This window comes from Salvelinus fontinalis, chromosome 38 (assembly GCF_029448725.1).
Source record: "Salvelinus fontinalis isolate EN_2023a chromosome 38, ASM2944872v1, whole genome shotgun sequence".
Lineage (NCBI taxonomy): Eukaryota > Metazoa > Chordata > Actinopteri > Salmoniformes > Salmonidae > Salvelinus > Salvelinus fontinalis.
Genome location: NC_074702.1, coordinates 34,609,020 through 34,635,243, shown reverse-complemented (window position 1 = coordinate 34,635,243; position 26,224 = coordinate 34,609,020). Strand labels below are relative to the sequence as shown.

Below are 26,224 nucleotides of genomic sequence, written 5' to 3'. Positions count from 1 at the left end.
GCACCCCTCGGGAGCCTTGACATACATATATATACACCGCTCAAAAAAATAAAGGGAACACTTAAACAACACAATGTAACTCCAAGTCAATCACACTTCTGTGAAATCAAACTGTCCACTTAGGAAGCAACCCTGATTGACAATAAATCTCACATGCTGTTGTGCAAATGGAATAGACAAAAGGTGGAAATTATAGGCAATTAGCAAGACACCCCCAATAAAGGAGTGGTTCTGCAGGTGGTGACCACAGACCACTTCTCAGTTCCTATGCTTCCTGGCTGATGTTTTGGTCACTTTTGAATCCCGGCGGTGATTTCACTCTAGTGGTAGCATGAGACGGAGTCTACAACCCACACAAGTGGCTCAGGTAGTGCAGCTCATCCAGGATGGCACATCAATGCGAGCTGTGGCAAGAAGGTTTGCTGTGTCTGTCAGCGTAGTGTCCAGAGCATGGAGGCGCTAACAGGAGACAGGCCAGTACATCAGGAGACGTGGAGGAGGCCGTAGGAGGGCAACAACCCAGCAGCAGGACCGCTACCTCCGCCTTTGTGCAAGGAGGATTAGGAGGAGCACTGCCAGAGCCCTGCAAAATGACCTCCAGCAGGCCACAAATGTGCATGTGCCTGCTCAAACAGTCAGAAACAGACTCCATGAGGGTGGTATGAGGGCCCGACGTCCACAGGTGGGGGTTGTGCTTACAGCCCAACACCGTGCAGGACTTTTGGCATTTGCCAGAGAACACCAAGATTGGCAAATTCGCCACTGGCGCCCTGTGCTCTTCACAGATGAAAGCAGGTTCACACGCACATGTGACAGACGTGACAGAGTCTGCAGACGCCGTGGAGAACTTTCTGCTGCCTGCAACATCCTCCAGCATGACCGGTTTGGCGGTGGGTCAGTCATGGTGTGGGGTGGCATTTCTTTGGGGGGGCGCACAGCCCTCCATGTGCTCGCCAGAGGTAGCCTGACTGCCATTAGGTACCGAGATGAGATCCTCAGACCCCTTGTGAGACCATATGCTGGTGCGGTTGGCCCTGGGTTCTTTCTAATGCAAGACAATGCTAGACCTCATGTGGCTGGAGTGTGTTAGCAGTTCCTGCAAGAGGAAGGCATTGATGCCATGGACTGGCCCGCCCGTTCCCCAGACCTGAATCCAATTGAGCACATCTGGGACATCATGTCTCGCTCCATCCACCAACGCCACGTTGCACCACAGACTCCAGGAGTTGGCGGATGCTTTAGTCCAGGTCTGGGAGGAGATCCCTCAGGAGACCATCCGCCACCTCATCAGGAGCATGCCCAGGCGTTGTAGGGAGGTCATAGAGGCACGTGGAGGCCACACACACTACTGAGCCTCATTTTGACTTGTTTTAAGGAAATTACATCAAAGTTGGATCAGCCTGTAGTGTGGTTTTCCACTTTAATTTTGAGTGTGAATCCAAATCCAGACCTCCATGGGTTGATAAATTTGATTTCCATTGATAATTTTTGTGTGATTTTGTAGTCAGCACATTCAACTATGTAAAGAAAAAAGTATTTAATAAGAATATTTCATTCATTCAGATCTAGGATGTGTTATTTTAGTGTTCCCTTTATTTTTTTGAGCAGTGTATATATATATATATATATATATATATATATATATATATATATATATATATATATATATATATATATATATATATATATATATATATATATACAAAAAAAATCTGAACATTAACCGTGTGTAGGTAGATACGTGTGTAGGTAGGTACGTGGAAAGATAGATACAAATGATTTCTTGCAAGTTGGGGAGGGGTTCACACCTAGCTCGGCTATTAGACAATTCTTTAGTAAAGGTTGAATAGTCTATTGTTCAGCTAATAGCCCATCCTGCTACACTTGTGAAAAACGAATAATAATACTTTTTAATACTTTTTTATATGTTAAAGATTCCAATTAATAAAGTGTTTTTAGCCACAATCGGCCCAACCCCAATTGATACATTTGGGCACAGTCGATAGCGTGCTGGACTTCGGGCTAGAATGTTGAGGGTTTCAAACCTGCTCCCTGCTTGATTCATTACATTATTACACCGGTCTCTGAGCAAATAGCCTGGATTGTTACTCCCATCTCGTCTCTCGCTCTCTTCCACGCGTCATTCAGCACGCTTGTGGGTGTGCTGGCAGGATGTACTGTTTTTTATTCTGTATATATGAATTACAAATCAGCCTTTAAACAGGTCAACATTCACAAAGCCGCTGGGACAGACAGATTAAAGGACATGTACTCAACTGACCCATAGCACTCACGTCTGTAGCCATGAAGTGCTTTGAAAGGCAGGTCATGGCTCAGATCAACAGCATCCTCCCAGACACCCTAGACCCACTCCAATTTGCATACCGCCCCAACAGATCCACAGATGATGCAATCTCAATCACACTCCACACTGCCCTTTCTCACCTAGACAAAAGGAACACCTATTGAAGACTGCTGTTCATTGACTACAGCTCAGCGTTCAACACCATAGTGCCCACAAAGCTCATCACTAAGCTAAGGACTCTGAGACTTAACACCTCCCTCTACAACTGGATCCTGGACTTCCTGATGGGCCACCCCCAGGTGGTAAGAGTAGGCAACAACACGTCTGCCATGCTGATCCTTAACACTGGTGCCCCTCAGGGGTGTGTATGACTGCATGGCCAAACACGACTCCAACACCATCATTAAGTTTGCTGACGACACAATAGTGGTAGGCCTGATCACCGACAACGATGAGACGGCCTATAGAGAGGAGGTCAGAGAACTGGCAGTGTGGTGCCAAGACAACAACCTCTCCCTCGATGTGAGCAAGACAAAGGATCTGATCATGGACTACAGGAAAAGCCGGGCCAAACACACCCCCATTAACATCGACGGGGCTGTAGCAGAGCAGGTTGAGTTTCAAGTTCCTTGGTGTCCACATCACCAACGAACTATCATGGTCCAAACATACAAAGACAGTCGTGAAGAGGGCATGACAAAACCTTTTCTCCTTCAGGAGACTGAGGGAGAAATGGGTCCCCAGTTCCTAAAAAGGTTATACAGCTGCACCATCGAGAGCATCCTGACAGGTTGCATCACCAGCTGGTATGGAAGCTGCTCAACATCTGACCATAAGGCGCTACAGAGGGTAGTGTGAACGGACCAGTTCATCACTGGGGCCAAGCTTTCTGCCATCCAGGACCTATATAATAGGAGGTGTCAGAGGAAAGCCCATAAAATTGTCAGACTTCAGTCACCAAAGTTATTTTCTCTACCGCACAGCAAGCAGTACCGGAACGTACCAAAATGCTAGGACCAAAAGGCTCCTCAACAGCTTCTACCCCCAATCCACAAGACTGCTGAACAATTAATGAAATCGCCACCGGACAATTTACATTGAGCCCCCCCTCCCTTTTGTACACTGCTGCTACACGCTGTTTATTTTCAATGCATTGTCACTTCACCCCCACCTACATGTAAAAATTACCTCAACTAACCTGTACCCTCGCACACTGACTTGGTACCGGTGCCCCCTGTATATAGCCTCGTTATTCTTATTCTTATTGTGTTACTTTTTACTATAGTCTACTTGGTAAATATTTTCTTAACTCTTCTTGAACTGCACTGTTGGTTAAGGGCTTGTAATTAAGCATTTCACTGTAAAATTTTACACTTGTTGTATTCGGCGCATGTGACAAATAAAGTTTGATTTGAATTACTCCTCAGTGCAATACAGATACCTTGCCTTCTGAGATCTGTAGTATTTGACAAGCTAATAAACAGAATTGCCCTCTCTCTGTCCAGATACACCAAAATGAAGACAGCCACTAACATCTACATCTTCAACTTGGCCCTGGCCGATGCTTTGGCAACCAGCACTCTGCCCTTCCAGAGTGCCAAGTACCTGATGAACACCTGGCCCTTCGGCGAGTTCCTGTGTAAAGTGATCCTCGCCGTTGACTACTACAACATGTTCACCAGTATCTTCACCCTGACCATGATGAGCGTGGACCGCTACATCGCTGTGTGCCACCCGGTCAGAGCCCTGGACTTTAGAACGTCCGCCAAGGCCAAGATGATCAACGTGTGCATCTGGATCCTCTCCTCTGCCATCGGAGTGCCCATCATGGTCATGGCGGTTACCAAGGTGACAGACAAAGGTGAGCAGTCCATATGAGCTGTACCGTATGTGCTCCAGACACCAACATCCACATATCCATATGCTAACCATTTGATTGTTTATCACTCAGGCAATACAGGGTGCATGCTGCAGTTCCCTCAGCCAGACTGGTACTGGGACATGGTGACTAAGATCTGCGTGTTCGTATTTGCCTTCGTGGTGCCAGTCCTGGTCATCACCATCTGCTACGGCCTGATGATTCTCCGCCTGAAGAATGTCCGGCTGCTCTCCGGATCCAAGGAGAAAGATCGGAATATGCGGCGCATTACCCACATGGTCCTGGTGGTGGTGGCGGTCTTCATAATTTGCTGGACGCCCATCCACATCTTTATCATCCTCAGGACCATGGTGCAGATCAACAGCACGAACCCCTATGTGATCGCCAGCTGGCACCTGTGCATCGCCCTGGGCTACATGAACAGCAGCCTCAACCCCCTGCTCTATGCCTTCCTGGACGGGAACTTCAAGAGGTGCTTCAGGGATTTCTGCCTGCCTTTCCGCTCCAACATGGACCAGAGTAGCTTCTCCAGAGCCCGCAACTCCACGCGAGAGCCCACCACCGTGTGTCCCCCGAGAGTGTTGGTGAGGAAGCCTGTATGACTAGGCATGGAGCAGTGTCCTGGAGACTCCCGCTCACGGACAGTCCAGGCCGACTTACAGACTGATGTCACACAGTTCTCCACAGATGTCTGACAGTAGCTCTGGCTTTAGACTTACAGCACAAAACCCACTGCAACATTTGCATAGAGTGTGATGTCACATTTTTGGGCCTATCCAGACAAAAACTAGATTTACTCTTCCTCTAACCTAACATAGCAGACATAAATTCCCACATCTGGGTTTCAGTGGAAAAGAGTCTACAGTGGCTTGCGAAAGTATTCATCCTCCTTGGCATTTTTCCAGTTTCTTTGCCTTACAACCTGGAAATAAAATAGATTTTTGGGGGGTTTGTATCATTTGATTTACACAACATGCCTACCACTTTGAAGATGCAAAATATGTGTTATTGTGAAACAAACAAGAAGTAAGACAAAAAAAAAGAAAACTTGAGCGTGCATAACTATTCACCCTCCCAAAGTCAATACTTTGTAGAGCGACCTTTTGCAGCAATTACAGCTGCAAGTCTCTTGGGGTATGTCTCTATAAGCTTGGCACATCTAGCCACTGGGATTTTTGCCCATTCTTCAAGGCAAAACTGCTCCAGCTCCTTTAAGTTGGATGGTTTCCGCTGGTGTACAGGAATCTTTATGTCATACCACAGATTCTAAATTGGATTGAGGTCTGGGCTTTGACTAGGCCATTCTAAGACATTTAAATGTTTCCCCTTAAACCACTTGTTGCTTTAGCAGTATGCTTAGGGTCATTGTCCTGCTGGAAGATGAACCTCCGGTCCAGTCACAAAAACCTGAAACAGGTTTCCCTCAAGAATTTCACTGTATTTAGCGCCATCCGTCATTCCTTCAATTCTGACCAGCTTCCCAGTCCCTGCCGATGAAAAACATCCCCACAGCATGATGCTGCTACTATCATGCTTCACGGTGGGGATGGAGTTCTTGAGGTGATGAGAGGTGTTGGGTTTGCACCAGACATAGTGTTTTCCTTGATGGCCAAAAAGCTCAATTTTAGTCTCAACTGACCAGAGTACCTCCTTCCATATGTTTGGGGAGTCTCCCACATGCCTTTGGCGAACACCAAATGTGTTTGCTTATTTTGTTCTTCAAGCAATGGCTTTTTTCTGGCCACTCTTCCGTAAGCCCAGCTCTGTGGAGTGAACGGCTTAAAGTGGTCCTATGGCCAGATACTCCAATCTTTGCTATGGAGCTTTGCAGCTCCTTCAGGATTATCGTTGGTCTCTTTGTTGCCTCTGATAAATGCCCTCCTTGCCTGGTCGGTGAGTTTTGGTGGGCGGCCCTCTCTTGGCAGGTTTGTTGTGGTGCCAAATTCTTTCCATTTATTAAGAATGGATTTAATGGTGCTTCGTGGGATGTTCAAAGTTTCAGATATTTTTTTATAACCCAGCCCTGATCTGTACTTCTCCACAATGTTATCCCTGACCTGTTTGGAGAGCTCCTTGGTCTTTATGGTGCCGCTTGCTTGGTGGTGCCGCTTGCTTAGTGGTGTTGCAGACCCTGGAGCCTTTCAGAACAGGTGTGTGTATATATACTGAGATCATGTGACACTTAGATTGCACACAGGTGGACTTTATTTAACTAATTATGTGACTTCTGAAGGTAATTGGTTGCACCAGATCTTATTTAGGGGCTTCATAGCAAAGGGGGCGAATACATATGCACGCACCACCTTTCTGTTTTTTATTTTTTTGAATTTTTTTAAACAAGTCATTTTTTTCATTTCACTTTACCAATTTGGACTATTTTGTGTATGTCCATTACATGAAATCCAAATAAAATTCAATTTAAATTACTGGTTGTAATGCAACAAAATAGGAAATACTTTTGCAAGGCACTGTAGGTTGAAATAGCTGTATCCCTGAAAACCCAGATACATCCGGTTGTTGCATCGGCCAGGGCCAAAAATCTGTCATTCTGCCCCTGAGCAAGGCAGTTAACCCACTGTTTCCCGGGCGCCGAAGCCGTGGATGTTGATTAAGGCAGCCCCCTGCATCTCCCTGATTCAGAGGGGTTGGGTTGAATGCGGAAGACACATTTCAGTTGAAGGCATTCAGTTGTACAACTGACTAGATATCTCCATTTCCCTTTTTGTTCCCGTGTTGTTGCATAATGACCAATACGCTACCACTCACTGGGCACAGACATCAGTTCAACCCCTGGTGTAGCACACCTCCTGAGGTCGGGCCCCCCAGATAGCATTTGAACACTTCATAAGACATGATTTTATTCATTTTTTATTACAGGAAATTAGCTTTAAAACTGCAAAATGTTCTCTGCCGATAATGGATATTAGCTGAAAAATTATCGTATGTAGTTTCTTGCAATAGCCCTCTGTGACTTTAAAGAATATTTATCTCAAAACTTTGCTTTCTGAAAGATGTGTCTGGAGATTTGGTTAACTTCATCAGAATTGCCTAAAATCCTAAAATAATCAGGAATGAGCATGGTCAGCTATACCATATTCATGTCCTCGTTACTAGTGCAACAAAACCACTCATGGTCTAAAGTTCTCTACTTTTGATAGATTTAACAAACAATATTGGAATCACCATGGTCACAATCATAAACTGTCAACTCCATCTGCCTGATAGATTAAAATAATATGAATTTTGGGTTTAAATATGTTACATGTAATTGGGTTTTAGAGACATAAAGCAACTGAGGAAAAAATAAATTGCTGCTGTGCATAACACTTGAATGAAGAAGAAAAATGTAATCTTTGTAAAAAACATCAACTCTGTCAGATTGCTGAAAGATCTGATAGAATGAGTATGTTTTTATTGGGGATTTTCAAATGAATCATTTTCCATATCTTACAAATGTTTTGTATTATACTTTTAGAGTCAAAAATATGTCTGTTTTGAGAGTCTGTTGTCAACTCCGTCATTGGCTTTTCACCTCTGTCACTGATGGCTACGCCCCTTAAGATCAATATTTTTGTCAATATTCTGAACAAATATTGTAATCACTGTTCTGCAACATATGGCTCAAAAAATTGAAGTATTTGCTCTGCTATGTTTGCTTTCTAAATCTAGAAAAACCTAGCTCTGGAGGATTTAATAGTGCTATAAAGAAAAAACAAAAAGACCTTTTGGAAATTTGTTTTAAATATTTGAATAATCTAATATTAGAGTTAAACAATTAAGGTCTTTAAACACTTTAAACACACTATTACTGTAAAAAGTAAATGCCTTTTATGGTGTCAGACGGAGTTTAAATAAATCCAGTTAGTTGCATTTTATGAAAGAATTTTTTTAAATTAGGTTGTTCCATTAGATGATGTGATAGCTGATACTTTGGTCTATAAAAAATACAGTGCCTTCGGAAAGAATTCAGACCCCTTGACTTTTTCCACATTTTGTTACGTTACAGCCTTATTCTAAAATTAATAAAATATTTTTTTGAATCGCAGTGATCTACACACAATACCCCATAATGACAAAGTGAAAACAGGTTTTTAGAAATTCTAGCAAATGTATTTACATAAGTATTCAAACCGTTTGCTAAGAGACTCGACATTGAGCTCAGGTGCGTCCTGTTTCCATTGATCATCCTTGAGATGTTTCAACAACTTGATTGGAGTCCACCTGTGGTAAATTCAATTGATTGGACATGATTTGGTAAGGCACCTGTCTATATAAGGTCCCACAGTTGACAGTGCATGTCAGAGCAAAAACCAAGCCATGAGGTCAAAGGAATTGTCTGTAGAGCACAGCTCTGGGGAAGGGTACCAAAAAATGTCTGCAGCATTGAAGGTCCCCAAGAACACAGTGGCCGGTGTCATTCATCATTCCTAAATGGAAGAAGTTTGGAACCACCAAGACTCTTACTAGAGCTGGCCATCTGGCGAAACTGATCAATCGGGGGAGAAGGGCCTTGGTCAGGGAGGTGATGGTCACTCTGACAGAGCTCTAGAGTTCCTCTGTGGAGATGGGAGAACCTTCCAGAAGGACAACCATCTCTGTAATACTCCATCAATCAGGCATTTATGGTAGAGTGGTCAGATGGAAGCCACTGGTCAGTAAAAGGCACATGACAGCTCCCTTGGAGTTTGCCAAAAGGCACCTAAACAACAAGATTCTCTGGTCTGATGAAACAAAGATTCAACTCTGGCACCATCCCTACGGTGAAGCATGGTGGGGTCAGCATCATACTGTGTGGGTGTTTTTCAGCGGCAGGGACTAGGAGGCTAGTCAGGATTGAGGCAAAGATGAATGGAGGAAAGCACAGAGAGATCCTTGATGTAAACCTGCTCCAGAGTGCTCAGGAACTCAGACTTCCCACAGGACAACGACCCTAAGCACACAGCCAAGACAACACAGGAGTGGCTTCGGGAAAAGACTCTGAATGTCCTTGAGTGGCCCAGCCAGAGCCCTGACCTGAACCCATTCTAATATCTCTGGAGAGACCTGTGCAGCAACGCTCCCCATCTAACCTGACAGAGCTTGAGATGTTCTGCAGAGAAGAATGGGAGAAACTCTCCAAATACAGGTGTGCCAAGCTTGTAGTGTCATACCCAAGAAGACTCGAGGCTATAATTGCTGCCAAAGGTGCTTCAACAAAGTACTGAGTAAAGGGTCTAAATACTTATGTAAATGTGATACTTTTATATAAATTAGCAACAATTCTAAAAACCTTTTTTTGCTTTGTCATTATGGGGTATTGTGTGTAGATTGACGAGGAAAAAAAATATTTATTCAATTTTAGAATAAACAAAATGTGGGAAAATCAAGGTGTCTGAATACTTTCCAACAGCACTGTATATATATTTCAAATGTTGCTAATATTAAAACAAATAGTTCTGGATTGTCCCGTATTTCAAGAGTCCCTGACCTCTATAACAGCAACAACAAAAAAACATCTCTGCCACATGGAAAAAAAGATAAATCCTAAAATATTTTTGGGGGGGGGTTTATTTTTTGCGGTTGTTGGGCCTTGCTCGAACCTTGCAGGGTGCACAGCTATATGTGTCCTACGCCACTTAGTTAAATGTATAGTTTTGATTTACATTTAGTTGAGTTTTCAACTAAAGTGAATTCAACAAAAAAAAGTATGTAATTAGATTTTGGGTGAAAATAAATACTAAATGCCCTTAAGTTGATGACTTCTTGCAAATCCAATCAGTTTTCCATGTTGATTCAACGTCATCACATAGATTTTTGGGGTTGAAATGATGTGGAAACAATATTGATTCAACCAGTTTTTTTTCCAGTGGGAAGTCTGTAGCATGTCTTGCAGTTTAATTAAATATTGTAACATTATTGACTTACTATGTATAAATCTTGTCAGTTGCTTCTGGCAGCAAATTAGTTGTTTTAGACAACAACAAAAAAACGATTTATTTTACCTATACCAAATTTCTTTGTTATGTTTTAAAGAATACATTTGGATTTATATTGCTTTGCTGTAGTAGATGCTCAGCTAATTTAACAATGGGAAGCATTAACATAAATAAATATCTGCATTGTGTTTTAGAAGTACTGAATGTGTGTGATGCATACAGTATACGTTATGTGCCTTTTATTTATTGGTTTCTTCCATTTATGAGTTTCTTGAAGCATGCAGTGGGCTACATGTGAGGATTGTGTGATGGTGTATTGTACAATCTCACTGAAGTGAGAGGTTGGAGTATAATAAAAAAAAAATCAGCACTTAAGACATTTTATAAAACTTTGTTTTGCAGGAGTTGGCAGGGCTGAATCCTAACATTTATATAATTTCTGTGGAAATAACCAACTAACATGCAAGTCAATCAATAAATTACATGTATTTATAAAGCCCTTTTTACATCAGAAACCCAGCCTAAAACCCCAATGTAGATGTAAAAGCACAGTGGCTAGGAAAAACTACTAGAGCGGAACCGGCTCTGAGGGGTGGCCAGTACTCTTTTGGCTGTGCATGGTGGAGATTATAAGAATATTTGTATTCTGATTTACTATGGATCCTGATTAGCTGCTGCCATGGGGTCCAGCAAAATTAAGGCAGTTATACAATTTTAAAAAAGCATTATACTCTCAGGCCCTGACTCGACTACCAGATATCTACAACACAAAATCCATGTATACGTGTGTGTATAGTGCATATGTTATCGTGTGTGCGTATGCATGTGTCTGTGCCTATGTGTGTTGTTACACAGTCCCCAGTGTTCCATAAGGTGTATTTGTATCTGTTTTTAAATCTAATTTTACTGCTTGCATGAGTTACTTGATGTGGAATAGTACTGTATCTAGTACTGTATGCTTCCCATAGTCTGTTCTGGACTTGGGGACTGTAAAGAGACCTCTGGTGGCATGTCTTGTGGGGTATGCATGGCTGGCCGAGCTGTGTGCCAGTAGTTCAAAGAGACAGCTTGGTGCATTCAATATGTCAATACCTCTCACAAATATAAGTAGTGATGAAGTCAATCTCCTCTCCGCTTTGAGCCAGGAGAGATTGACAGTCATATTATTAATGTTAGCTCTCTGTGTACATCCAAGGGCCAGCCGTGCTGCCCTGTTCTGAGCCAATTGCAATTTTCCTAAGTCCCTCTTTGTGGCAAGTGACCATACGACTGAACAGTAGTTCAGGTGCGACAAAACTAGGGCCTGTAGGACCTGCCTTGTTGATAGTGCTGTTAAGAATGCAGGGTTGTGCTTTATTATGGACAGACTTTATTAGGACTAACTCATTCCTTGCCACCCATTCTGAAACTAACTGCAGCTCTTTGTTAAGTGTTTCAGTCATTACAGTTGCTGTAGTAGCTGACATGCATAGTGTTGAGTTATCCACATACATAGAATAACTGGCTTTACTTAAAGCTAGTTGCATGTCGTTAATAAAACATTTTAAAAGTAAGGGACCTAGACAGCTGCCCTGGGGAATTCCTGATTCTACCTGGACTATGTTGGAGAGACTTATATTTAAGAACACCCTCTGTGTTCTGTTAGACGGGTAACTCTTTATCCAAAATGTAGCAGGGGGAGTAAAGCCTTAACACGTAAGTCTAACAAAACAGTCCCAACAATCTTTTTATTATCTATTTCTCTCAGCCAATCATCAGTATTTTGTTTAAGTGCCGTGCTTGTTGAATGTCTTTCCCTATAAGTGTGCTAAATGTCTATTGTCATTTTGTGTACTGTAAAATAGCATTTCATCTGGTCAAACACACATTTTTCCAAAAGTTTACTAAGGGTTGGTAACAGCTTTACTATTCTTAGGTAGCGGAATTACTTTTGCTTCCCTCCAGGCCCAAGGGCACACATTTTTTAGTAGACTTAAATTGAAGAATTGGCAAATAGAAGTGGCAATATCATCTGCTATTATCATCAGTAGTTTTCCATCCAAGTTGTCAGACAACTTGGATGGAAATCATCAGTAGTTTTTATCATCAGTAGTTTTTCATCAGTAGTTTTTGGCAAATAGAAGTGGCAATATCATCTGCTATTATCATCAGTAGTTTTCCATCCAAGTTGTCAGACCCCAATGGCTTGTCATTGTTGATAGACAGCAAAAATGTTTTCACCACTTCCACACTCACTTTACAGAATTCGAAATTACAATGCTTGTTGTTCATAATTTGGAAAGATATATATATAATGGCAAGAAAAAGTATTTTGGACCATTCCTCTTTTTAAAACTGTTTCAGTTTAGCAATATTCTTGGGATGCCTGGTGTGAACTGCTCTCTTGAGGTCTTGCCACAGCATCTCAATCGGGTTGCAAAATGTCTTGATAAACTTGGGAATTCATTTTTCCGTTGATGATCGCAAGCTGTCCAGGCCCTGAGGCAGCAAAGCAGCTCCAAAGCATGATGCTCCCATCACCATACTTTACAGTTGGGATGAGGTTTTGATGTTGGCGTGCTGTGCCTTTTTTTTCTCCACACATAGTGTTGGGTGTTCCTTCCAAACAACTCAACTTTCCACTAGGCTACCCCTACCCCGGCCAACAGCTCTGCACCCCCCGCAGAAACTTGTCCAAGTCCCGGGCCTGGTCGATTAGAAAGGCCTGGTCGCTGAAGTGATTTAGGGAGCATGATGAGGGGTGGTCGTTTGACCGCGGAGCCATTACGGACGCAGGCAATGAGGCAGTGATCGCTGAGATCCTGGTTGAAGACAGCAGAGGTGTATTTAGAGGGCAAGTTGGTCAGGATGATATCTATGAGGGTGCACATGGTTACGGATTTAGGGTTGTACCTGGTAGGTTCACTGATAATTTGTGTGAGATTGAGGGCATCTAGCTTAGATTGTAGGACGGCCGAGGTGTTAAGCATATCCCAGATATGCATCTGTTGGTCACAGATACCTTCTTTTTTTTAAGTAGGGGCGTGGAGTAACCAGTCAATATGTGACCACCATTTGCCTCATGCAGTGCGACACATCTCCTTCGCATAGAGTTTATCAGGCTGTTGATTGTGGCCTATGGAATGTTGTCCCACTCCTCTTCAATGGCTGTGCGAAGTTGCTGGATATTGTCGGGAACTGGAACAAGCTGTCGTACACGTCGATCCAGAGCATCCCAAAAATGCTGAATGGGGTGACATGTCTGGTGAGTATGCAGGCCATGGAAGAACCAGGACGTTTTTAGCTTCCATGAATTGTGTACAGATCCTTGCCACATGGGGCAGTGCATTATCATTCAGAAATTTTAGGTGATGGCCTCAGGATCTCGTCACGGTATATGCATTCAAATTACCATCGATAAAATGCCATTGCGTTCGTTGTCCGTTGCTTATGCCTGCCCATACCATAACCCCCCCACCACCATGGGGCACTCTGTTCACAACGTTGACATCAGCAAACCACTCGCCCACACGACACCATCTGCCCGGTACAGTTGAAATCTGGATTCATCCGTGAATAGCACACTTCTCCACTCTGCCAGTCGCCATCAAAGGTGAGCATTTGCCCACTGAAGTCGGTAACAACGCCGAACTGCAGTCAGGTCAAGACCTTGGTGATGACGACGAGCATGCAGATGAGCTTCCATGAGATGTTTCTGACAGTTTGTGCAGAAATTGTGCAGAAATTCTTTGGTTGTGCAGACCCACAGTTTCCTCAGCCACTGTCTGGGTGGCTGGTCTCAGACGATCTCGAAGGTGAAGAAGCTGGATGTGGAGGTCCTTTGCTGGCATGATTACACATGGTCTGCGGTTGTGAGGCTGGTTGAACTTACTGCCAAATTCTCTAAAATACGATTGGAGGCGGCTTGAGATATCTGTGGCATTGTGTTGTATGACAAAACTGCACATTTTAGAGTGGCCTTTTATTGTCCCCAGCACAAGGTGCACATGTGTAATGATCATGCTGTTTAATCAGCTTTTTGATATGCCACACCTGTCAGGTGGATGGATTGTCTTGGCACAGGAGAAATGCTCGCTAACATGGATGTAAACAATGTGTGCACACAATTTGAGCTAAACACTTTACATGTTTCTTTTATATTTTTGTTCACTGTACAAGATTAGAGTATTTTTTTAATCTACCAAATAGTGCTGAAAAGGAGACGATGTACTCTGCATGTATTTACATGGCTTTCTTTAATTGATCCCTAAAATTCTGAACCTTTCTCTCCATATATTGTAGTCTGTCGAGAGGTGTATAAGTAAAGGAACACCAAATTTAAAGGGATGGATTTATAAATGTGTTGAAAACCCTATTGAATGAAAACTCTTTTGGCCAGCAAGTGAGAGGGTTTTCACAGGTTGAGTAAAATGTATTCAGCACGGGCAAGGGAACCATGCCTGCAACATTGAAATTATCGCCAGCCTGTTATGCACCTGCGTAAGGTAAGTCTGAATACCAACTTCTGAGAAAAAAAATGTCTGAATCGGGTCCATATTCAATAAGAACCTCCCATTCTACAATCTCAATGTGGCACCTTAAAAAGATGGACTGCCTTACAGGATGGCACATCATTTATCCTTGTTTGCCTGTTTATCATGCTCAGTAAGGTGGCAGCCTGGCAGCCCTTTTCATCATGGTAATGTAGAAAAACCAGCTCTTGTAGTCGGGAAAACTGTTAAGCATTCACCCAGGGTTTATTTAATAGTGATCTGCTTATAGGCAAGGAACATCTGGTTCAGATCAGCACTCTCCTCTCTACTCGCTTCTTGTTAAGCGTATCTATTATATAAGACATACTGTACATATTGGCATCCAAGTGATACACCCCCCCCCCTTTCAATGTATAACACATGCGGGGTTGCCACATTCCATACTCCCCTTCAACTTGGATAATAGCTTTAAAGCACACAGTACATTTGTCTAACACAGTTGTCATTAAACTTACATTTTCCTTCACAGTGATGTGAGGTGAGGGCACGTGTCAACGTCACAGTGTGCCAGACATGCCTACTGAGAGCAAACCATAGGCGAAAGAGAACTTAGCAACAAAATTAATATTTCAAGAGGAGACAGACGTCAAATTCCTTGACTTTAACCAAAAGGTTGGATCTGTCAATCTGGTGGAATCCAATTAAGGCACTCCAAATAGGAACTCTTTCTCCTGTCAATTCTAAAACCAATTCTGTGCCAGTGTCATCAAGATTTTAAGAAATCTTGACTAGAATATGCTATTCTTTAAAGGAGCATGGAAATGACTTTGCTTCTGAATAGTCGTGTATGTCTTTTTTTGTATATATTTCAATATATTTTCAATCTCTTTTCCATTTTTAAATTAAATATACTTTCCGGTAACCCGCCTCACCCAATGTGATACGGATCCGCTATTTTTTAGACCTTATAGCCAGAACCTCTATCAGAAGCGAACCAGCTCAAATCAAATCAAGTTTTATTTGTCACATACACATGGTTAGCAGATGTTAATGCGAGTGTAGCGAAATGCTTGTGCTTCTAGTTCCGACAATGCAGTAATAACCAACGAGTAATCTAACCTACCAATTCCACAACTACTACCTTATACACACAAGTGTAAAGGGATAAAGAAATTGTACATAAAGATATATGAATGAGTGATGGTACAGAACGGCATAGGCAAGATGCAGTAGATGGTATCGAGTACAGTATATACATATGAGATGAGTAATGTAGGGTATGTAAACATAAAAGTGACATAGTTTAAAGTGGCTAGTGATACATGTATTACATAAAGATGGCAAGATGCAGTACATGATATAGAGTACAGTATATACATCTACATTATATTAAGTGGCATTGTTTAAAGTGGCTAGTGATACATTTTTTATCAATTTCCATGATTAAAGTGAGCTGGAGTTGAGTCAGTATGTTGGCAGCAGCCACTCAATGTTAGTGGTGGCTGTTTAACAGTCTGATGGCCTTAAGATAGAAGCTGTTTTTCAGTCTCTCGGTCCCTGCTTTGATGCACCTGTACTGACCTCGCCTTCTGGATGATAGCGGGGTGAACAGGCAGTGACTCGGGTGGTTGTTGTCCTTGATGATCTTTATGGCCTTCCTGTGACATCGGGTGGTGTAGGTGTCCTAGAGGGCAGGTAGTTTGCCCCCAGTGATGCGTTGTGCAGACCTCACTACCCTCTGGAGAGCCTTACGGTTGTGGGCGGAGCAGTTGCCGTACCAGGCGGTGATACAGCCCGACAGGATGCTCATTAGCTAGTAACTATTTAGTCAATGCCAGCCACTGCTAGCGGCCTTTACCTTCTGTACAGACACCAGACGTTTTTTAGCCTGGATAATACTTGCCAGCCTGCCAGTATCGGACTGTTTTCTCCACTGCAACGCCGGATTCCTGCCGTAAGCCCTGGACCATTACTCCAGATCATCACAGCTAGCTAGCTGCCACCGAGTTGCCCAGCCCCGAAACTAGCCCTGAGCCAGGCCCACACAGCTGATGCCTCACAGACTCTACCCCAACACGGCTAGAATCCACTACTCCACCGGATCCTTGTCGTAAGCTCTGGACCTTTGCATCGTATCATCGCTGCTAGCTAGCTGCTACTGAGTGGCTATAGTGGCTAACGCCCCTGCCCCAAAGCTAGCACCAGTTAGCCGCGAGACAGGCGCATCTCCCGGCTAGCAAACAAAATTACTACAACTACAATACCTCTTTCTCATTCTGGCCTGGACCCTTTGTCGTCAAGGAGCCCCGCCTTACCACCACGACTGGTCTGCCGACGTAACTCAATCCGCTGTGCCCGCAACCAGCCTTTGCTGGACGTCGGAGCAGACGCTTCTACTAACCCCGGCCTGCTAACTTTAAACTCTGTGTCTCTCGCGTGCTAGCATAGTAACGACTACCCCGCGGCTTCCCGGTTCCATCTATTGCTGCTCAGTGGACCCTATGATCACTTGGCAACATAGCTGATGCCTGCTGGACTGTTCATTAATCACGGTACTCCATTTTGTTTATTTTTTGGTTTATCTGTCGGCCCCAGCCTCAAACTCAGGCCCTGTGTGTAGTTAACCGACCCTCTCTGCCCATTCATTACCAATTACCTGTTATTCTTGTCTTAGCCGATTAGCTGTTGTTGTCTTACCCATTGTCTTAGCTAGCTCTACCAATCAACACCTGTGATTGCTTTATGCCTCGCTTTATGTCTCTCTCAAATGTCAATATGCCTTGTATACTGTTGTTTAGGATAGTTATCAATGTTTTAGTTTACTGCGGAGCCCCTAGTCCCACTCAACACGCCTCAGATACCTCCTTTGTCCCACCTCCCACACATGCGGTGACCTCACCCAGCATAACTAGCGTGTCCAGAAATGCACCTGTCTTATCATCACTCAGTGCCTGGGTTTACGTCCACTGTACCCGCACCCCACCATAACCGTCTGTACAGTCGTGGCCAAAAGTTTTGAGAATGACACAAATATTAATTTTCACAAAGTCTGCTGCCTCCGTTTGTATGATGGCAATTTGCATATACTCCAGAATGTTGTAAAGAGTGATCAGATTAATTGCAAAGTCCCTCTTTGCCATGCAAATGAACTGAATCCCCCAAAAACATTTCCACTGCATTTCAGCCCTGCCACAAAAGGACCAGCTGACATGTCAGTTATTCTCTCGTTAGTGTTGACGAGGACAAGGTTGGACATCACTCTGTCATGCTGATTGAGTTCGAATAACAGACTGGAAGCTTCAAAAGGAGGGTGGTGCTTGGAATCAGTGTTCTTCATCTGTCCATGATGGTTACCTGCAAGGAAACACGTGCCGTCATCATTGCTTTGCACAAAAACGGCTTCACAGGCAAGGATATTTCTGCCAGTAAGACTGCACCTAAATCAACCATTTATTGGATCATCAAGAACTTCAAGGAGAGCAGTTCAATTGTTGTGAAGAAGGCTTCAGGGCGCCCAATAAAGTCCAGCAAGCGCCAGGACCGTCTCCTAAAGTTGATTCAGCTGCGGGATCGGGGCACCACCAGTACAGAGCTTGCTCAGGAATGGCAGCAGGCAGGTGTGAGGCGAAGACTTTTGGAGGATGGCCTGGTGTCAAGAAGGGCAGCATAGAAGCCACTTCTCTCCAGGAAAAACATCAGGGACAGACTGATATTCTGCAAAAGGTACAGGGATTGGACTGCTGAGGACTGGGGTAGAGTCATTTTCTCTGATGAATCCCCTTTCCGATTGTTTGGGGCATCCGGAAAAAAAGCTGAGCGCTACCATCAGTCCTGTGTCATGCCAACAGTAAAGCATTCTGAGACCATTCATGTGTGGTGTTGCTTCTCAGCCAAGGGAGTGGGCTCACTCACAATTTTGCCTAAGAACACAGCCATGAATAAAGAATGGTACCAACACATCCTCCGAGAGCAACTTCTCCCAACTATCCAGGAACAGTTTGGTGACAAATAATGCCTTTTCCAGCATGATGGAGCACCTTGCCATAAGGCAAAGTGATAACTAAGTGGCTTGGGGAACAAAACATCGATATTTTGGGTCCATGGCCAGGAAACTCCCCAGACCTTAATCCCATTGAGAACTTGTGGTCAATCCTCAAAAGGCGGGTGGACAAACAAAACCCCACAAATTCTGACAAACTCCAAGCATTGATTATGCAAGAATGGGCTGCCATCAGTCATGATGTGGCCCAGAAGTTAATTGACAGCATTGCCAGGGCAGATTGCAGAGGTCTTGAAAAAGAAGGGTCAACACTCCAAATATTGACTCTTTGCATCAACTTCATGTCATTGTCAATAAAAGCCTTTGACACTTATGAAATGCTTGTAATTTGCTTGTAAAGACACTGCTTGTAAAGACACTGAAGCAGCAAACTGTCAAAGGGGGAGGAGTTGCAATCTACTCCAGAGATAGCCTGTAAAGTTCTGTCATACTTTCCAGGTCTATGCCCAAACAGTTCGAGCTTCTAATTTTATAAATTAATCTCTCCAGAAATAAGTCGCTCACTGTTGCCACCTGTTATAGACTCCCCTCAGCTCCCAGCTGTGCCCTGGACACCATATGTGAATTGATTGCCCCCCATCTATCTTCAGAGTTCGTTCTGTTAGGTGACCTAAACTGGGATATGCTTAACACCCCGGTAGTCCTACAATCTAAGCTAGATACCCTCAAACTTACACAAATGATCAAGGAACCTACCAGGTACAACCCTAAATCCGTAAACATGGGCACCCTCATAGATATTATCTTGCCCAACTTGCCCTCCAAATAAACCTCTGCTGTTTTCAATCAGGATCTCAGCGATCACTGCCTCATTGCCTGCATCGGCTATGGGTCCGCAGTCAAACGACCACCCCTCATCACTGTCACCTGCTCCCTAAAACACTTCTGCGAGCAGGCCTTTTTAATCGACCTGGCCTGGAAATACTGGAAGGATATTGACCTCATCCCGTCAGTAGAGGATGCCCGGTCGTTCTTTAAAAGTAATTTCCTCACCATCTAAATAAGCATGCCCCTTTCAAAAAATGTAGAACTAAGAACAGATAAAGCCCTTGGTTCACTCCAGACCTGACTGCCCACGACCAGCATAAAAACATCCTGTGGCGGACTGCACTAGCAGCGAATATTCCCAGCGATATGCACATTTTCAGGGATGTCAGGAACCAATACACGCAGTCAGTCAGGAAAGCAAAGACTATCTTTTTCAAACAGGAATTTGCATCCTGTAGCTCTAACTCCAAAAAGTTTTGGGAGAATAAGAGCACCTCTTCCCAGCTGCCCACTGCACTGAAGCTAGGTAACACTGTCACCACCGATAAATCCATGATAATCGAGAATTTCAATAAGCATTTATCTACTGCTGGCCATGCTTTCCTCCTGGCTAACCCAACCCTCCGCACCCCACGCAGCTACTTGCCCAAGTCTCCCCAGCTTCTCCTTCACCCAAATCCAGATAGCAGATGTTCTGAAAGAGCTGTAAAACCAGGACCTGTACAAATCAGCTGGGCTAGACAATCTGGACCCTTTCTAAAATTATCCACCGCCATTGTTACAACCCCCATTACCAGTCTGTTCAACTTCTCTTTCGTATAGTCTAAGATCCCTAAAGATTAGAAAGCTGCCGTGGTCATCCCCCTCTTCAAAGGAGGAGACACTCTAGACCCAAACTGTTATAGACCTATATCCATCCTGCTCTGCCTTTTTAAAGTCTTCGAAAGCCAAGTTAATAAACAGATCACTGACCATTTCGAATCCCACCATACCTTCTCTGCTGTGCAATCCGGTTTCCGAGCCGGTCATGGGTGCACCTCAGCCACGCTCAAGGCACTAAACGATATCATAACTGCCATCGATAAAAGACAGTACTGTGCAGCCGTCTTCATCGACCTGGCCAAGGCTTTCGACTCTGTCAATCACCGTATTCTTATCGGCAGACTCAACAGCCTTGGTTTCTCAAATGACTGCCTCGCCTGGTTCACCAACTACTTCTCAGACAGAGTTCAGTGTGTCAAATCGGAGGGCCTGTTGTCCGGACCTCTGGCAGTCTCTATGGGGGTGCCAGAGGGTTCAATTCTCGGGCCGACTCTTTTCTCTGTATATATCAATGATGTCGCTCTTGCTGCAGGTGATTCCCTGATCCAGCTGTACGCAGCCGACACCATTCTGTAAACGTCTGGCCGTTCTTTGGACACTGTGTTAACCTCTCTAGTGTACGTGAGACGTTAGCGTCGCACCTCTTCAAATTCAAAACAACAGAAATCCGATAATTAAAATTCCTCAAACATACATGTATTTTACACCATTTTAAAGATACACTTGTTGTAAATCCAGCCACAGTGTCCGATTTCAAAAAGGCTTTACGACGAAAGCAAACCAAACGATTATGTTAGGTGAGTGCCTATTCACAGAATAACACAGCCATTTTTCCAGCCAAAGAGAGGATTCACAAAAAGCAGAAATATAGATAAAATTAATCACTAACCTTTGATGATCTTCATCAGATGACACTCATAGGACTTCATGGTACACAATACATGTATGTTTTGTTCGGTAAAGTTCATATTTATATCCAAAAATCTGAGTTTACATTGGCGCCTTACGTTCAGAAGTCACAAAACATCCTTTGATTTTGCAGAGAGCCACATCAATTTACATGAATACTCATAATAAACATTGCTAAAAGATACAACTGTTATGCATGGAATTTTAGATGCACTTCTCCTTAATGCAACCGCTGTGTCAGATTTCAAAAAAGCTTTACGAAAAAAGCAACCCATGCAATAATCTGAGTCGGCGCTCAGAGCCCAATCAAGACACAAATATAGCCGCCATATTATGCAGTCAACAGAAGTCAGAAGTAACATTATAAACATTCCCTTACCTTTGATGATCTTCATCAGAATGCATTCATAGGAATCCCAGTTCCACAATAAATGTTTGTTTTGATTGATTATGCCCAAATTCCTCCTTGTTGTTCTAGCGTTCAGTACACTTTCCAAACTCATGACGCGCGGGCAGGTTCAGCGGAAAGTACGGACGAAAAGTTAAAAAAAGTTATATTACAGTCCGTAAAAACATGACAAACGAAGTATTGAATCAATCTCTAGGATGTTTTTAACATAATTCTTCAATAATGTTCCAACCGGAGTATTGCTGTGTCTTCAGAAGTGCGATGGAACAGAGCTCGCTCTCACGTGAACGCGCCTGGTCAGGGCATGTTCAGGTCATGATAGACCTGACTCATTCCTGTCTCATTCGGCCCCACTTCCCAGTAGTGGCATCAGACAAGGTTCTAACGACTGTTGACATCTAGTGGAAGCCTTAGGAAGTGCAAAATTACCAATATCCCACTGTATCTTCAAAAGGAGCTGAGTTGAAAATCGAGCAACCTCAGATTTCCCACTTTCTGGTTGGATTTTTTCTCAGGTTTTTGCCTGCCAAATAAGTTCTGTTATACTCACAGGCATGATCCAAACAGTTTTAGAAACTTCAGAGTGTTTTCTATCCAAATCTATTAATAACATGCATATCTTAGCTTCTGGGCCTGAGTAGCAGGCAGTTTACTTTGGACACGCTTTTCATCCGGACGTCAAAATACCGCCCCCTATCCCAAAGAAGTTATCTTCAGGATTGGTGGGTCCCCTGCTGGATGGTTGAGCTAACATAGGCTAATGCGATTAGCATGAGGTTGCAGGTAACCCCTACCTTGTCACAACACAACTGATTGGCTCAAACATATTAAGAAAGAAATTCCATAAATGTACTTTTATTAAGGCACACCTGTTAATTGAAATGCATTCCAGGTGACTACCTCATGAAGCTGGTTGAAACAAAGGCAAAAGTGTGCAAAGCTGTCATCCAGGCAAAGGGTGGCTACATTGAAGAATCTCAAATATGTTTTGATATGTTTAAGACTTTTGGTTACTTCATGATTCCATATGTATTTCATAGTTTTGATATCTTATTCTACAATGTAGAAAATATAAAAAAGAATGAAAAGCAGGACTGAAACCCCTACACAGATTCTAACCAGATGTTGAACTGGAAAAACAACTATTTCCATTGATCGTTAATTCCCTACTGACCTCTAGTCCTCTGCATTGTGTAGTATTTTAAAATATTCTTACACTCCCCCCTAGACCATTTTAAAAATAAATATATTTAAAATGTATTTTTAGAAAACATGAAAAAATAGACCGATTAAAAACATTAGCAGTAAGGATAAAATAATTTACATGAAACACTTTGCATTTATATAAAACACAAATGGCATATTTTACTTGCCGTTACAATAAGATATAGAATTCACACAAAGTTATAGAAAAGAGGTATTAACAGGTGTGATACCACATCTGAGAGAGCATGGTTCATTACAGCACCAAGGACAGTTACCACAGGCACATTTACCACAATCATGAGGCTTGGTGTGATGAAGACCCTTATGATCCCTAACACATTCTTGTGAACACCACTGACTGTCACGCCCTGATCTTTTTCATCTGTCCTTGTGCTCGTCTCCACCCCCCTCCAGGTGTCGCCCATCTTCCCCACTTATCCCCTGGGTATTTATACCTGTGTTTTCTGTCTGTCTGTGCCAGTTCGTCTTGTTTGTTCAAGTCAACCAGCGTTTTCTCAGCTCCTGTTTTTCCCCAGTCTCTTTTTCTCGTCCTCCTGGTTTTGACCCTTGCCTGTCAAGACTCTGAGCCCGCCTGACCCTGAGCCTGCCTGCACCTTTGCTGCTACTCTGGATTATCAACCCCTGCCTGCCTCGACCTGTCATTTGCCTAAACCTGTTGTTGCAATAAACATTGTAACTTCAACACAGTCTGCACTTTTGTCTTACCTGAAACCTGATAGTACGAACTGGCCATGACTGACCCAGCAGACTTGGACCAGCTCCGCAATGCCATCTCCTCCCAATCATTAGTAGACACGAGGAGTTGCTTCGCAGTTTGATGGAAGGGTTCCAGGATGTGGCCGAACATCACGACCTAGAATTGGACGCAATTGCGGGAGCAATTCCGTGGGTTGCCTACCAGGCAGCCTACCATGACGGTAACCTCCCAACCCCTCAGTAACCCAGCTGGTAGCAGCGCTTACCTCCCCCGGAGCGCTACGATGGAGATTCCAGAACCTGCCGGCCCTTTCTCTCCCTCGTTTTCGAGCTGCAGCCTTCTTCGTTCCCCTCGGACAGCTCGAAGATAGCGTACATTATTACGAGGATGTCCGGAAGGGCATTTTCCTGGGCCACGGCAGTGTGGGAGCAACAATCCGCTGTCTGCCTCAGTCTGGATTTATTCGTGGCGGAGGTGAGAAAAGTTTGAGGCTCTGGTGTCCGGGAGAGAGGCTGCACGGAAGTTACTCCAGCTTCGGCAGGACACTCTCAGTGAGGCAGACTATGTGGTGGAGTTCCGCACACTAGCAGCGGAGGGTACCTGGAACCCAGAAGCACTGTTCGACACGTTCCTGCATGGATTGTCGAGGAGGTAAAGAATGAGCTGGCAGCCCGAGAACTACTGACGGATCTCGACTCACTCATCGCTTTAACCATTCGGATCGATGGTCGGCTACAGGAACGTAGGAGGGAGAAGAGGTTCGATTGCAGTCCCAATCGCTCACTCAGGGATCCCACCTTGCATCTGATGAACTCCGGAAGTCCCCGGCGTCTACGTCCCCGAGAGGATCCGAGCTTACTGAGTCCCTCCAGGAGCCTCCGGAGACTGCCGATTCACCTCTTCCCAAGCCGATGCAGCTCGGCAGGGCTAGGCTGTCTACAGCCGAACGTGTAGGCAGACTTGAGACCCAGACTTGTCTGTATTGCGGTACTGCCGGTCATTATGTGTCTACTTGTCCCTTCAAGAGACCTAGCTCATTCGTTGGAGTGAGTACTCTGGTGGGCCTTAAAATTATTTTTCGTCTCCCCTTGCTTGCTCGCCCCCCTCTCCATGCCCTCCTGTGGTGGGGCGACCAGTCCAAGTCTCTCCAGGTACTCATCGACACGGGGGCCGATGTGAGTCTCATGGACGTTACCCCGTAATCCCTCTCCATTCCCATGGGTGTTAGAGTGCTGGACGGGCGCTCTATAGGCCGGGTCACCCACCAGACCACCCCCATCAACCTATGAGTGTCGGAGAACCACAGCGAGACGATCCAATTCCTGCTGGTTGAGTCTCTGCAGGTTCCCGTGGTATTGGGATTCTCTTGGCTCAAGCGACACAATCTCTCCATTGATTGGGCTACTGGTGCCATCGTTGGCTGGAGCCCGTCCTGCCACACTCATTGCCTGAAGTCAGCTCTACCTGCCCCGGGGCGTCTTCCTGGGGACTGGGAAAAATTATCCCGGACCTCTCCGCCAGCTCTGTAGAGTACCAGGACCTCCGGGAGGGGTTCAGTAAGGCCCAGGCCACTTCGCTTCCGCAGCACCGACCGGTATCCAAGAAGGTCGAGCCTGAGGCGCTGACATGCCGCTACAGTGCCGCGGCTACACCCCCAGAAGCAGAGACCTTTCCCCCATGCTCCAAGATCATTAGCCCCTCTGCTGTTTGTCCTCTGTTGCCCTCCGTATTTTTCCTAACTTATCTGTGTCTAGAGTTAAAACCATGTCTGACTGCCCCTGACCCTGAGCCTGGCTGCCATCCTGTACCTTTTCCACTAGTCTGGATTATCGACCCCTGCTTGCCTTGAACAGTCGTTTGCCTGCCCCTGTTGTTGCAATAAACATTGTTACTTCAACACAGTCTTACCTGAAACCTGATACTGACACCCATCTCCAAAAGGACACGGTTGATGAATCTTATGATATCCCCTATCACGTAACCGGCAGATTTTAGCAGACAAACATTGGGAAATAGCGCACTTGATCACCTGGATGAGGATAAGAAATATAACCACAACTCCCACTATTGGAAGTATCATGCTCACCAAACAACTTCACCATGTGCCAAAAGTGGAAGACAACCACATGACTAATCCTAAATCATCTGGATTGTAATCATGATATTTAGCGCCCTCAGTCCTGATCTTTTGGATTATGTCAGTTATTTCCTCAGAATTATCAGGAATGTAAGTACAGCATTCAGCACCAATAACAGTACATGTACCCACTTGTGCTTACAGAAGATAGTCCAGGGCCAAACGATTTTGCATCGCCGCAGTCCGAATGGCAACCATCTCAGCAGTAATTAACTCAAGACTCCTATTAGCTAGGATTTCCAAAGAGTTAGGCATATTAATAACTTCCAGTGCTATTTTAGAAATACCATAAGAGGGAAAAGCAATCGCAAAGAATCTCTCAGTTTCTGTAATCACACGTTTATGGCGTTGTGAAAAAGGAGAGGAACGTCTGGTTCCAACTCACACACTCAAACACGTAGATCCCCTGAACGCAGCTCACGCTCCAGATCCCAATCACCTGAATTCTGATCACCTGTAGCACTATTTTCCCATAATTTTATCATCCAGTGTATGATAGTGAGGCAGGCAAAAACGAACGATGCCTTTTGCCTATTCCCTACCTGTACCTTAGACGATCGGATTTCCTGTTATCAACCTATTGCCTGATCTCTCAGATGACGTTGGTAACCATAACTAGGCATA

General features: G+C 44.2%; 1 protein-coding gene across 2 annotated transcripts in view; it reads left to right on the top strand.

The window, feature by feature from the left end:
• Window positions 1-10,455, top strand: part of LOC129837767 (delta-type opioid receptor-like) — a 29,160-nt gene extending 18,705 nt beyond the window's left edge. The window contains exons 2-3 of one of the 2 annotated variants that reach the window (XM_055904198.1): window positions 3,811-4,144; window positions 4,205-10,455. In XM_055904198.1, coding sequence (XP_055760173.1) covers window positions 3,811-4,144; window positions 4,205-4,786 — 916 coding nt within the window. In that variant the 3' untranslated portion in view covers window positions 4,787-10,455. Of the gene's footprint in view, window positions 1-3,810; window positions 4,167-4,204 lie in introns of both variants that reach the window. The other variant, XM_055904196.1, reaches the window with a different exon arrangement.
• Window positions 10,456-26,224: the final 15,769 nt, after the last annotated feature.